We start from the raw sequence: 15,374 nt of genomic DNA, 5'->3' as shown, positions 1-15,374 counted from the left end.
CTCAGATAGCTGTCAATTACAGCTGTCAATCACAGCTGTCAATCACGACGTCACACCACCGTTTTTAGAGCATTAAATAACTAACTAAAAACCAACTTATTTTAAAAACACTCACCAGGGGGCGATCGAGACGTTTTGGCTTCACTTTTCAGGGCTTGTGCGGCACGCTTGGTTTCAATAGGTTACGTATTCTTATTTTTACGTCACTTCCGTAATAACGTTCGAGAAGAAATAAACAAACATGGCGGAATCTAGCTTGGCTATGTACTATGTTATTTGCAACATACCATCTTCCTTTCGATCTGCAAATCTTAGAAACTTTTTTAGCCAATTCATAGAATGCAATGGTTTCTTGTGTTTCCATTACCGACATCGACCGGAGGTTTTAAAGGAGTCCGAGGGCACTCAAGACAACTTGCCAGACCATATAACAATAGACACCGTTAAAGCAGACAATAGAAACGCAACGTTAAAAAATGACTGTGCTTCTTCGGCGAAGAACGTAAAGACCTGTTGTTGCGTGGTCTCAGTACCAGCAAGAGAGGCTGACAGATTGGTAAAAATGTACGCCGGGAATCAATGGATAGACTCCAAAGGCAACTGGCTTGCAAGGCGTTGTGTGATAAGAAAAGTAAAAGTATCTGACACAACAGGTTAGTATCTCAGCCAGACATCCAAATCGTTGGATTTATAGTTTTAATTATTCAGAATAATATATTTGTAATGTCATGACATTTGATTATTGGAGTGTTCAGGAGGGAGTCTTGATTCCTTACCTGTTGAATTTACCTGTTGAGTATTACCTGGGACCTGTTACAATCTACAATACAAACACATGGTAGAAGTGGCATTTCAGTTTGTATAACAGTTACATTTCCTTTAGAATATGTAAATAGCCAATGTCATACATAGCAGAATGCATAAAATGACTGTACTTTTCAGAATATTAACAAATCCATTTGCAATAATTTTCCATAATTAGTTAATTTAAGAGTACAAAATAGCTATGGTCTAATGTAGGAAGATACAGGATAATACAGTGCAAATGTATATTTCTTTATTTCCAAAGATAAAAATTAAGTGATTTAAAATTATAATGTATGTATTTGTATATTCATATAAATATTATAATTTAATTTCACTGTAGAAATCTCTATTTTAGTAACAGTATGCTAAATGGCGCACGCTAGCGCACAGAATTTGGTATGCTAACAGTAGCATAGTAATCAGAGGACAGAAATAGGTATAACAAGCTACTTTTTTGTGGACAAAGGCTACCCAACATCGCTATCTACTGATTACATACAGTAATTTCTTTGTTGTTGACAAAAACATGTAATTTCCCATACATTGTGTGCAACATTATTTTATACTGTACTGTAGCAAGCTAGCTGAGACAGTTAATTTAAAAAACAAATACAATTCTGATACTGTGAATTTAGGTAGCTCAACAGCTACGGTTAGGCTGGATAAGCTTTCTTGTTCATTGATTAAACATGGTATGTTAAGTATGTTATCATACATTTCTACACTATTACTGATGCATGAACAATGTTTCCCACCTCTTTTGTATCGTTCATCCTTTTTCTGGACCAAATTACTGCTGCACAAAATACCACGATGACTATTGTTAAGTGGCTTGACTTTTCCGAACTGGTCCCAGGTAAAATGGAGGCGCTATTGAGACATCAGATACAACTACAGTGGATATAAAGTCTACACACCCCTGTTAAAATGCCAGGTTTTTGTGATGTAAAAGAATGAGACAAAGATCAATCTTGTCAGAACCTTTTCCACTTTTAATGTCACCTATAATGTGAAACATTCAATTGAAAAACAAACTGAAATCTTCGAGGGGGAACATTTTCAAATAAAAACCTTACAATAACCTGGTTGCATATGTGTGCACACCCTCTTATAACTGGCGATGTGGCTGTGTTCAGAATTAAGAATTATCACTTTCAAAATAATGTTAAATAGAAGTCGTTACACACCTGCCATCATTTAAAGTGACTCTGATTAATCACAAATAAAGTTCAGCTGTTCTAGTAGGATTTTCCTGACATTTTCTTAGTTGCATCTCAGCAAAAGCTATGGTCTGCAGAGAGCTTCCAAAGCATCAGAGGGATCTCATTGTTGAAAGATATCAGTCAGGAGAAGTGTACAAAATAATTTCCAAAGCATTAGATATACCACAAGACACAGTGAAGACAGTCATCATCAAGTGGAGAAAATATGGCACAACAGAGACATTACCAAGAACTGGACCTCCCTCCAAAATGTATGAAAAGACAAGAAAAAAACTGGTCAGGGAGGCTTCCAAGAGGCCTACAGCAACATTAAAGGAACTGCATGAATTTCTGGCAAGTACTGTCTGTGTGCTACATGTGACAACAATCTCCCGTATTCTTCATATGAATGGGCTATGGGGTAGGGTGGCAAGCCGGAAGCTTTTTCTTAGAAAGAAAAACATCCAAGCCCGGTTGAAGTTTGCAAAAACAAACATGGAGGGAATTATGAACAGTTCCAAATACCAGGCAATTTTGGCACAAAACCTTCAGGCGTTAGAAAGCGGAAGATGAAGAGGAAGTTCACCTTTCAATTCACCTCGCAATCTGACAGATTTGGAGTGCTTTTGCAAAGTAGAGCTACGCTAATAGACTCTTACCCAAAATGACTGAGTGCTGTAATAAAATCAAAAGGTGCTTCAACAAAGTATTAGTTTGAGGGTGTGCACACTTATGCAACCGGTTTATTGTGAATTTTTTTACCTCAAAGATTTCAGTTTGTTTTTCAATTGAATTGTTCATGTTATAGGTCACATTAAAGGTGGAGAAAGTTCCGACATGATTTATCTTTGTCTCATTCTTTTACATCACATGAACCTGACATTTTAACAGGGGTGTGTAGACCTTTTATATCCACCTTATATCATATCCAATTTATGCTTCTATGGGTCAGACTCATAAGATTACGTAGTTTTTGGAAGGGATGAGACTAGTTCCTGTATGCCACTTCATGTGTATGTTCAACATCTCAACTCGTCCCCTCTGTTTTCTGTTAAACACTCTGACCACTTGAATTGATAAATCAGTCTGTATTGGGTACGACCGACTTTTGCCTTCAGGACAGCCTGAATTATTTGCGGTATAGATTCAACATACTGACTCGATTACGCAGTCCTTGCAGATTTTTTTTGGCTGCACATTCATGATACAAACCTCCCATTCCACTTCATACCAAAGACACAATTGGATTGAGATCTGGTGACTCTGTGCCCAATTTGTGAAACCAACTTAAAGGTATAGTTAAACCTAGATATTCGCCTTCATATTGGGGTGAAATTTCGCTTACCCTGAGGTGTTCTTGAAAGCCCACATGACAAATTCTTTGCAACACTACTTTACTGACCTCTGTCCCAGCATGGAATTAGCATTGTACAAATGTGTGAATTGAAACTGTGCGTCATGAGCAACAAAAGCTGCATTGCAAACGACAACAAAAATCTAACAATTCAGTAATATGTTGCGCTAGTATAATTTTGTTGGACTACATGCTGATGAAACAGCCGGCGGAATTTGGTGACTTCAAACTGGTACTATGACTATGCAAACTGTAGCCACCACACACTCAGTGATCACATCAGTAACTAGCAAATGCTAAGTGGTTGTTTCACATATCTTCTGCTTTTTGACATAAACGCTGTGTGAAACCAATTGTGACCAAAACTGACCAGAACATTTAAACAGATTTTGGTCACAATCTGTTTTATTGAAAATAATTTTACTTTTATAGTGAAAATGAAAACATTTTGAGGAAGACATTTTGGGGGTAAACAACACACACATCTTAATTTGAAGTATTTTGGAGTAGGTTTCTGCTTGCAATACAGCATTCGCTCAGGATGAACAGTTTCAGTTCATGAATTTGGACAACGCTAATAACTCTGTCCCAGCCTGGAATTAGAGGTGAATAATGGCTTGTTGTGAAAATTTCAAGAACAACTCTGGGCAAGCAAAATTTCACACAAATGGGAATCTATGTCGAACTATCCCTTTAAGATGTTGCATCTTTTGTTCGAGGGTGTTTTGTCCTTTTGGATGTATCCATTTCAAAAGGGATGGACTGTAGCCATGAAAAGTTTGGGGATGGACATTGGATATTTTGTATTATTCGATTAGTTGCAAAAAAGTAGCAAAAATTATGCGTGAAAATGTTTGTGTTGTTCTGGGAAAATTGGTTTAAGCTGTCTAGGCTGTGTTTATTTGGTTGCAAAAACATGATAACATTAGAAAGCTGTGCAAATAAATATTAATAGAAATTCACACCTTGCCTCAACAAATGGATACTTATTCAATCCACTATACCTACTGATAAGAATCTAAGTAAAAAAAACAACAACACTTAAACAAAATAACTTTTTGAAAGTTAGAAATGCTAGAACTTTTATCTTTTTTGTGGGCATCAGGCTGTGATCACAGTCTCGTATATATGACCCATTTCAGTTTGTCAACCTGCCCTCAACAAAGACTCCCAATGCCAAATGGGAGGATGAAGCGGGCAACGAAATGCCTGGATCTCTCTGGGACGTCATGTTGAAATATGTTCTTACTTTCTCAATTATTGCCAGACATTGTGGTCTTACATAGACCACAACATGAATAGTCACAATATTCTAATCTACATAAAATGTTAATTGTGAAAAAAACACAGATGCACAGTTTTGCCCTATGCACTTGTAGTGGGGAGAACAAGTATTTGATACACTGCCGATTTTGCAGGTTTTCCCACTTACAAAGCATGTAGAAGTCTGTAGTTTTTCAATTCGTCAACTGTGAGTAACGGAATCTAAAACACAAATCCAGAAAATCATATTGTATGATTTTTTTATTAATTAATTTGCATTTAATTGCATGACATAAGTATTTGATACATCAGAAAAGCAGAACTTAATATTTGGTACAGAAACCTTTGTTTGCAATTACAGAGGTCATACGTTTCCTGTAGTTCTTGACCAGGTTTGCACACACTACAGCAGGAATTTTGGCCCACTCCTCCATACAGACCTTCTCTAGATCCTTCAGGTTTCGGGGCTGTCGCTGGGCAATACAGACTTTCAGCTCCCTCCAAAGATTTTCTATTGGGTTCAGGTCTGGAGATTGGCCAAGCCACTCCAGGACCTTGAGATGCTTCTGACGGAGCCACTCCTTAGTTGCCATCTTGAATGCTCTTACTGAGGGAAGGAGGTTGTTGGCCAAGATCTCGCGATACATGGCCCCATCCATCCTCCCCTCAATACGGTGCAGTTGTCCTGTCCCCTTTGCAGAAAAGCATCCCCAAAGAATGATGTTTCCACCTCCATGCTTCATGGTTGGGATGGTGTTCTTGGGGTTGTACCCATCCTTCTTCTTCCTCCAAACACGGAGAGTGGAGTTTAGACCAAAAGCTACATTTTTGTCTCATCAGACCAAATGACCTTCTCCCATTCCTCCTCTGGATCATCCAGATGGTCATTGGCAAACATCAGACGGGCCTGGAAATGCACTGGCTTGAGCAGGGGGACCTTGCGTGTGCTGCAGGATTTTAATCCATGACGGCGTAGACTGTGATCCCAGCTCTCTTCAGGTCATTGTCCAGGTCCTGCCGTGTAGTTCTGGGCTGATCCCACATCTTCCTCATGATCATTGATGCCCCACGAGGTGAGATCTTGCATGGAGCCCCAGACCGAGGGTGATTGACCATCATCTTGAACTTCTTCCATTTTCTAATAATTGCGCCAACAGTTCTTGCCTTCTCACCAAGCTGCTTTCCTATTGTCCTGTAGCCCATCCCAGCTTTTTGCAATTCTCCAATTGTATCCCTGATGTACTTACACAGCTCACTGGTCTTGGCCATTGTGGCGAGGTTGGAGTCTGTTTGATTGAGTGTGTGGACAGGTGTCTTTTATACAAGTAACAACTTCAAACAGGTGCAGTTAATACAGGTAATGAGTGGAGAACAGGAGGCTTCTTAAAGAAAAATGAACAGGTCTGTGAGAGCCCGAATTCTTACTGGTTGGTAGGTGATCAAATACTTATGTCATTCAATAAAATGCAAATTAATTATTTAAAAATCATTCAATGTGATTTTCTAGATTTTATTTTAGATTCTCTCACAGTTGAAGTGTACCAATGATAAAAATTACAGACCTCTACATGCTTTGTGAGTACCAACCCAATTCCAAAATTTGGGACACTGTACAATTGTGAATAAAAACAGAATGCAATGATGTAGAAGTTTAAAATGTCTATATTTTATTCAGAATACAACATAGATGACATATCAAATGTTTAAACTGAGAAAATGTATCACTTTAAGGGAAAAATAAGTTGATTTTAATTTTCATGGCATCAACACATCTCAAAAAAGTTGGGACAAGGTCATGTTTACCACTGTGTGGCATCCCCTCTTCTTTTTATAACAGACTGCAAACGTCTGGGGACTGAGGAGACAAGTTGCTCAAGTCTATGAATAGGAATGTTGTCCCATTCTTGTCCAATACAGGCTTCTAGTTGCTCAACTGTCTTAGGTCTTCTTTGTCGCACCTTCCTCTTTATGATGCGCCAAATGTTTTCTATGGGTGAAAGATCTGGACTGCAGGCTGGCCATTTCAGTACCCGGATCCTTCTTCTATGCAGCCAAGACATTGTAATTGATGCAGTATGTGGTCTGGCAGTGTCATGTTGGAAAATGCAAGGTCTTCCCTGAAAGAGACGACGTCTGGATGGGAGCATATGTTGTTCTAGAACTTGGATATAACTGTCAGCATTGATGGTGCCTTTCTAGATGTGTAGGCTGCCCATGCCACACGCAATCATTCAAGTTATCCTTGGCCCAGAGGATACGCCTGCTCTTCTGGATCCTGTTTAGATACGGCTTCTTTTTTGACCTATAGAGTTTTAGCCGGCAACGGCGAATGGCACGGTGGATTGTGTTTACCAACAATGTTTTCTGGAAGTATTCCTGAGCCCATGTTGTGATTTCCATTACAGTATCATTCCTGTATGTGATACAGTGCCATCTGAGGGCCCGAAGATCACGGGCATCCAGTATGGTTTTCCGGCTTTGACCCTTACGCACAGAGATTGTTCCAGATTCTCTGAATCTTTGGATGATATTATGCACTGTAGATGATGATAACTTCAAATTCTTTGCAATTTTTCTCTGTGAAACTCCTTTCTGATATTGCTAAACTATTTTTCGCCGCAGCATTGGGGGAATTGGTGATCCTCTGCCCATCTTGACTTCTGAGAGACACTGCCACTCTGATAGGCTCTTTGTATACCCAATCATATTGACATAATAAGTTGCAAATTGGTCCTCCAGCTGTTCCTTATCTGTACATTTAACTTTTCCCGTCTCTTATTGCTACCTGTCCCAACTTTTTTGGAATGTGTAGCTCTCATTATATCCAAAATGAGCCAATATTTGGCATGACATTATAAAATGTCTCACTTTCAACATTCAATATGTTATCTTTGTTTTATTGTGAATTAAATATAAGTTTATGAGATTTGTAAATTATCCCATTCCTTTTTTACTCACAATTTGTACAGTGTCCCAACTTTTTTGGAATTGGGTTTGTAGGAAAACCTGCAAAATCTGCAGTGTATCAAATACTTGTTCTCCCCACTGTAGCTGCACAGCTACTAGGCTATCTGTCTGGAAACTTCAAAACCCTTTCAAATGCTGTGGGACTTCAGTTAGACTGCTATTGAATAAAACATGTTTTTATTGTGTGTGCACAATTTTCTTGATCGGCTGTTTATTAGTTCTGCACATTATTTGCAGTAAAGTGCAAAATTAATTTCTGTTATTTTATGATTTACAGTCTGATTCTTCATAAATATATTTGAATCAATTCCGTGCCAATTAGATGTTAGTTATGCGCACTGAACAAAGATATAAGTACAACTTATAATCTTTATGGAAATATTTGCATACGAAATCGGTGCGTACTTAGCATTTCTGGGATTTTCATTTCAGCTCCTGAACTATGGGACCAACGCATTTATATTTCTGTTTAGTATATTATTATTTACTGTGTATTGTAATTGTTGTGTCATAACACTCTATACTATATATTATTTAAGAAACTGTAAAAATATATTACAAAAAAGATCCACCTTTAAAACCTGTGACTACAGTACACTAATGTTCTGTACAGTAAGAACCTAGAGGTGGGTCTTTGCAGTCTGCAGGGGATCAAGTGTTTGTGCTAGTGTATGGCCAAATGTATAAGCTCCGCATTGCATTTTGTCTAAGTAAAGCTCTTACAGTAGCTGTGGTACAGTAGCCATATACCATACCCGCTTATGCCTTTTTTTCTTTAAATATACCTTGACTATACTGTAACTTTCTCTACTTTACAGAATTATATTGTAGTACTTAAATTTTCTGAACTAACCTATAGTTTACTGAAGTATACTCTGCTCTACTGTAATCAATATTGAAATATTACCTCTGACATTGATCAGATTGCATACATCCACTGAATACCTAGTCTTGGATGTTTACTGAATATTTTGCGTTATACTTTTCTTTCGCCTAGGCAAAGTTGTCATACTTTTGGCTGGTCCTATGCATCAGACAATTATGAGGCTGAAATTATTGTTTGTCAGTCATAAAACATCATCATTCACACAACACAATGAATCCTGTCTGTTTCAGATGCGGACACATTTCCCTACAAGACAAAGTCAGAGCACAGGCGTCGTGTGGCACTAACACAATGCTTCACAGAGATGGACCTCAGGGGTTTGCCGGAACTAAACCCGCCTTCTCTTATGCCTGCTGGAAATGTGGGTACGACTGTGAAGGTATTCTTACAGCTCATCCAGTCATGCCGGCTGCCTCCGCGTCTCATACGCAAATTGGGCCTCACCTTTCCCAAGACCAGCAGTAATCGTCGCTATGGTAATGTGCCCTTCCACTACCACGCTACCAGTGTGGCATCATCTTCTGAGGAGAGTGTGTTTACAGCTAGTGGGCATGAAATTGCCGGTCCTGGTTGTGTGGTCCCTCCATCGGTAACCAAGGGGCCTGGTGAGCCTTTACGGGATCCTGAGACATCGGAGGACGAGGAGGATGTCCAGTCAAATGCAGATGACGTGAGTCCAATCATTTTAAATCAGATTTTTTTACATTGGTAATGCTTAGAAATTGCATTATTTGTATGTATCAGACATTTGCCTGAAATGCGTTGGAGTATATAAGGTCTTATCATAGTCCAAAATGCTAATGCTCAAGCACTGCAATGTTCTACAACATTGTATGGTTGGTTTTTGTAGTTTTTCAAATGTTTCAAGTGACGAGGTGTGGGTTTGAGCTGTGCATCCCCCACCGATGTTCTCATAGCCAAGTAGCTATGTTACAATAGGATGCTGGATTATAGCGCCTGTGGACTTTGCTTGCACTTTAGTATGAGTGGCTTTTTGATTTTATTCAAAAAGAAAATCTAAATGCTGTTCTGACTACAGAATAAGCAAAGCGTTAAATTCAAATTTTGCGTTGTTGTATGTTGGAATTAAACAATTTGGCTAAAATCTCACGAATTACCTTCATTGTTTTTGCCGGACCACGTAAGCAGGCAAAGAAGAGGGAATGTCTCTTACTGACTGACTGACTGAGTCTCCCTTGTTAAATAGCATGGTGGTTAGAGAAGCGGACCGGTAAACTATATGTCCCGCATTCGTATCTCCTCACAGGTAAAGCAAAGTACGCATTGTGAATTATTCCATATAGACAAAAGCGTTGCTGGCTAAAACCTTCAGTATCTACATTATAGTAAGCCCGAAATAAAACAGTTTACGGTTATATTGCAACTGTTTCTCGTGGGTTTTCGAAGTAGGCATCCGTGCATGCGTTTTGGGTCAGGATAGACAAACACATTTGCTGGCTACAACATACAGTAGTTACCTTATAGTTAGCCTTAACTAAAACTGTATATGGTTATATTGCGACTGTTTCTGGAATAGAAAAGTTATCTTCTGTTCAAACGGCCAGTGGCAAAAGCTATACATTTCATAGACTCTTTGTGGTGGAGGTAAACTTAAAAAGAAACATTAGTCAGTTTAACACAATGTTCAGTTGTGTTTAGCGTCTGCTGAAATGTGCAATGCTGTGGCGTAGTGGTTAAAAACAGTGCCTCGTGGAAGACCCAAGTTCCAATCTGTTGAGAGCAACGACATTTATTATTTTGATTTGTGGTACGCAATAAAACAGTTTGCAGTTATACAGTGTTGCGAATATTTCTGGTAGATTCCACAATTCTCAATTTGTTATCGTCACCTTTATTGATAGTTATTGTATAAATGTAATTCACGAATGAAAGAAAAACGTATGTTGTTATGCCATGAAATTAAATAGCTTTGGCAGACTTGCTAGCAATTGCTCAATTCTTATGACTATTACAGTAAGTTAAATACTGGTAAAGCCTATTACTGGCTAATACGCTGTTAAAACGGCCAGTGGCAAACACCATATACAGTTCATAGACACTATTTTTGGTGGAGGTAAACATAGTAAGAAACATTAGTCAGTTTAACTCTATCAATATCATTCACGTATGGCCAATTAGCTGTCAAAACGGCCAGTAGCAAAAGTTGATTTGTTCAGGATAGACACAAGGCTATACTGACACCCGTTGAACATGTGTTGTAGTGGTCAGTGACACAGCCTTCCACGTGGGCGAACTGGGTTCGAATCTCGAGAGGGCAATACTTTCTATTGTGGACTGGCTGAACTAGGCTTGCCTGGTTTTTTGTTAAATAATGTTCCCTTTTTCCAAAATACCATTCTAAGGATTGCATTTAGTGAACATTTCCAAAATGATCGTCTCCTGTTATTTTTATAACTTTTTATGAGGAATTGCCCATTGGTTGTATTATGTGTTCTGTAATGTAGGATGATGACCGCTGTGAGGAGTGGGAGCGTCACGAAGCCCTGCATGAAGATGTCACAAGTCAGGAGCGCAGCAAGGAGCGGCTCTTCGAGGAGGAGATAGAGCTAAAATGGGAGAAGGGTGGCTCCGGCTTGGTCTTCTACACCGATGCCCAGTACTGGCAAGAGGAGGAGGGAGGTGTGGCTGGGACTATCACCACAGAGAAGATGTTTACGTGTGTCAATTCTGAAAATGTAACATTTTTCTCTCTGTTAAATAATTGGGTATTTTTTGGTCTAGATTTTGATGAGCAAACAGCGGATGATTGGGATGTGGACATGAGCGTTTACTATGACAAAGGTGAACCAATTTTAAGGAGTTAACACAATTCATTGTCATCAATTGCTTTAAAATCCTAGTGAACTAGGTAGGCTGTTTTAAGACATTTGAAGAAATAATTTATCATGTGGGGTTTGCTCTCTCAAAACAGATGGGGGTGACAAGGACTCCCGTGACTATGTCCGCATGCGCTATGAGAAGAGGCTGAGGGATGGGCTGGCGGAAAGGTCTGGACAGCAAGATCAGCCAATTGGAATCTTTGAGAAGTTCACAAAGGTAAGGGATTTGTTGTGCTAACCATGTGAAATGATCAGCCTTGAAAATAAATAATAGATTAAATCAGACCAGATACCCCTACACTAATTTGTATTTACCTCATTTATAGTTATTGAGTAGGCAGAATATCACTTGTGTGTGTGGTCAGAATTCCTCGTAATTGCAGAAATTGCGGGTTTATGCTGTGTAATCACTCACAGACGGATTATTTGCATAAACGGGAAAAAAGTTTCAAGACGTACAATTATTTGATTACAAGTGGCAGCAGGTCCTGTTTTAGGGGTTTTATTGTTGATTATTTGTACAAATTAGCATTATGCGATGGCAGTGCTGAAATGGGGAGGTGATTTCAAGCCTATATTTGGCCATGGCATATTCAGATTTGTTTTCAGATTTAATGGTGAGGATTACCTAAGAAGCCTCATGAGGAAACACATTGTCCCCATCATGAATTCTACTGCTATTTTTGTGGATAGCAAGGACAGTACGGGTTCCTTTGCACTTACACACTTCATTTATTACCCTTGATTTTCATAGAATGCAGTTTGATTGCTGGGTTTCCCATGGCAAGTATTCCTTAAGAATAACAAGCTGAAGAAGTATTAGACAATCCCTTCCATTTCATGCAAGTAGTTTACTTGGTGTTCACTTGAATCACTTCCAATGTCTGTTACACCTGTGCCTGTAAATCAACTGGTGGCTGTTGAGCCCATGAGGTTGTTTTTTGGGGGGGAAGGAGACTATGCTTTCTTCCTTTGCACGTGGTAATCAAACTTTTTAACTGCAAGTGAACAATCTGAAGTGACAGTCTTTTTTTACTTCTTGGTGACAAAGTGTTCGTAGTTTGTTAACTGGAGACAGAGTCCGTAGTGATTCTTTATATGTTGCTGTCATAAATAAGGGTGTTGGCCGCCGGGTGATGGAGAAGCAGGGGTGGAAGGAAGGACAGGGGCTGGGTAACAGTCTGGCAGGGATTCCCGAGGCACTGGATAATGAAGGACAGCATCCCAAATGCAAGAGGGGCTTTGGGTGAGTGCAATATTTACCCTCACATTTAAATGTAGGTCTAATTATTTTTCATGTCAACATCCATTCAAATAAAAGCTCTTATTATATTGTTTTGTACAGGTACCATGGAGAGAAGCTGAGCTCCTACTATGGAAAAAAGGCCAAACCAGACTACCATATATCCACTGTGTATGATAAACCCAAACAGATAGACCAAGGAGATCCTTTATTGCGACGCCATCCCAACACCAGCATGAAGTACAGAGGCTGGCCAGCCAGGTGGCAGCATTGGGCCCAAAAACATAATTTATATTACTGTTCTTCCTAAATTTTTTCTCTCACAAATACATTTTACACTTTATTCATATTAAAGCATTATCATTTTACAAACCAAGGATTTTGCTTTGTTTCAAATGTATTGGAAATGTAAATAAACGTAACATATTATCTTAGTTTATTCAACTACCTGAATTGTTTTCTTGTACCACTACTTAAGGGAAGTGCTATCATTTTTACATGTTGAACCGGAAGTACATGTTTAACCGGATGTTTATCTTATTCCAGTATTTTATTAGCGAGTAGGCGTCATGTATGGCAACATTAGTTATTCCGCAGCAACAATAAGACTTCCAGATTTTGTCTTCAAAATAAAGGTCTGCGGTAAAACGCGATTTTGCCACTTAGCTTTGTGTATATTGTAAAAATGTATTGTAGGAAATGTTAAGGAGAGTGGATAGAGTAATTATATGCAAAAACATCAAGGGGAACTGTATTTGCAATTGTTGCTGGCATTTTACAACTATTAATAAACTCAATTTATGTACGTTTTGAAGTAATACGTTGATCTCTTTCTTTTATTATTTAGAACGTTTCCTAATTTTCGTGACCCGGAACTGTTTCTTTAATGTTGCTTACGAGACGCTGATGAAATACGGATTAGCGTCATGCTGGCAACATTAGAGATTCCGTAGCAACAATAAGCCTTCCGGTTTTCGGATTTTGCCTTCAAAATAGAAGTCTGCGGTAAAACGCGATTTTAATAATATTAAATGTATCTATTTTGACACTTTGCTTAGTGTATATTGTAAAAATGTACTCTAGGAAATGTTCAGGAGACTCTATAGAATAATTATATGCAAAGAAATCAAGGGACACTATGTATTTGGAATTGTTGCTGGCATTTTACTCCACCCACCCCATTGGCCACAATGCAACTCAATGGATATGAAATACATATTGGCCTATGAAAAAAAAACTATTCTATACGCCGCGGTGAATGTATTGTAGGAAATGTCAAGGAAGGTGGATAGAGTAATTATATGCAAAGAAATCAAGGGGCACTCTGTATTTGCAATTGTTGCTGGTGTTTTACTCCGTCCACCCACATTCCAAATTGCTGAACAGCCTTTAGATCCATTATTCCTTTTGTTAATGGAGGTGATTATCACCACTTGTTGATTACTTAACAATTCAGCCAACAATCTAATGTTGTTGTCAATTACTTATATTAACTGGCCATTAGCCTGCTGTATCACCTTTAGAGATGTAGATGTAGGATTGTATATGTAATAATATAAAATTAATGTTTAATGTGTGAATGTGATACTGAAAAGAAAGGGTATGTTTGCATACTTTCTCTGTAAGAAGTTTTTGTTCCAGTTTTTAGCTCCATCAGAACATTACCAAATGTTTTTACTACTGAAAACACCAACATGTAATTACAGTGGGGCAAAAAAGTATATGGTCAGCCACCAATTGTGCAAGTTTTCCCACTTAAAAAGATGAGAGAGGCCTGTAATTTTCATCATAGGTATACTTCAACTATGAGAGACAGAATGAGAAAAAGAAATCCAGAAAATCACATTGTAGGATTTTTAATGAAATTATTGGTAAATTCCTCTGTAAAATAGGTTTTTGGTCTCCTACAAACAAGCAAGATTTCTCTCACAGACCTGTAACTTCTTATTTAAGAGGCTTCTCTGTCCTCCACCCGTTACCTGTATTAATGGCACCTGTTTGAACTTGTTATCAGTATAAAAAACACCTGTCCACAACCTCAAACAGTCACACTCCAAACTCCACTATGTCCAAGACCAAAGAGCGTTCAAAGGACACCAGAAACAAAATTGTAGACCTGCACCAGGCTGGGAAGACTGAATCTGCAATAGGTAAGCAGCTTGGTGTGAGGAAATCAACTGTGGGAGCAATTATAAGAAAATTGAAGACATACAAGACCACTGATAATCTCCCTCGATCCGGGGCTCCACACAAGATCTCACCCCGTGGGGTCAAAATGATCACAAGAACGGTGAGCAAAAATCCCAGAACCACACGGGGGGACCTAGTGAATGACCTGCAGAGAGCTGGGACCAAAGTAACACACTATGCCGCCAGGGACTCAAATCCTGCAGTGCCAGATGTGTCCCCCTGCTTAAGCCAGTACATGTCCAGGCCCGTCTGAGGTTTGCTAGAGAGCATGTGGATGATCCAGAAGAGAATTGGGAGAATGTCATATCGTCAGATGAAACCAAAATAAAACTTTTTGGTAAAAACTCTACTCGTGTTTGGAGGAGAAAGAATGCTGAGTTGCATCCAAAGAACACCATACCTACTGTGAAGCATGGAGGTGGAAACATCATGCTTTTTTGGGGCTGTTTTTCTGCAAAGGGATCAGGACGACTGATCCATGTAAAGGAAAGAATGAATGGGGCCATGTATCGTGAGATTTTGAGTGAAAACCTCCTTCCATCAGCAAGGGCATTGAAGATGAAACATGGCTGGGTCTTTCAGCATGACAATGATCCCAAACACACCACCCGGGCAACGAAGG

At 39.0% G+C, this 15,374-nt stretch overlaps 1 protein-coding gene across 1 annotated transcript; it reads left to right on the top strand.

The window, feature by feature from the left end:
* Positions 1-215: 215 nt before the first annotated feature.
* Positions 216-13,220, top strand: gpatch3 (G patch domain containing 3). Its single transcript, XM_010867096.4, has 7 exons — positions 216-653; positions 8,710-9,149; positions 10,945-11,119; positions 11,222-11,281; positions 11,412-11,536; positions 12,438-12,565; positions 12,665-13,220. Exons 1-7 carry the CDS (start codon positions 242-244, stop codon positions 12,870-12,872), a joined length of 1,548 nt encoding a protein of 515 aa, XP_010865398.2. The 5' UTR covers positions 216-241; the 3' UTR covers positions 12,873-13,220.
* The last annotated feature ends 2,154 nt before the right edge of the window (positions 13,221-15,374 follow it).

This window comes from Esox lucius, chromosome 20 (genome assembly GCF_011004845.1).
Source record: "Esox lucius isolate fEsoLuc1 chromosome 20, fEsoLuc1.pri, whole genome shotgun sequence".
Lineage (NCBI taxonomy): Eukaryota > Metazoa > Chordata > Actinopteri > Esociformes > Esocidae > Esox > Esox lucius.
The sequence above is the reverse complement of the archived record's forward strand: the minus strand, read 5'-3'. Positions and strand labels throughout refer to the sequence as shown.

Excerpts from the sequence above, each read along its gene's own strand:
- gpatch3 (XM_010867096.4), top strand. The coding sequence starts at position 242 with ATGGCGGAATCTAGCTTGGCTATGTACTATGTTATTTGCAACATACCA. Across the intron at positions 11,120-11,221 it reads CTGGCAAGAGGAGGAGGGAG|ATTTTGATGAGCAAACAGCG; the intron begins GTGTGGCTGGGA and ends TTTTTGGTCTAG. Across the intron at positions 11,537-12,437 it reads TCTTTGAGAAGTTCACAAAG|GGTGTTGGCCGCCGGGTGAT; the intron begins GTAAGGGATTTG and ends GTCATAAATAAG.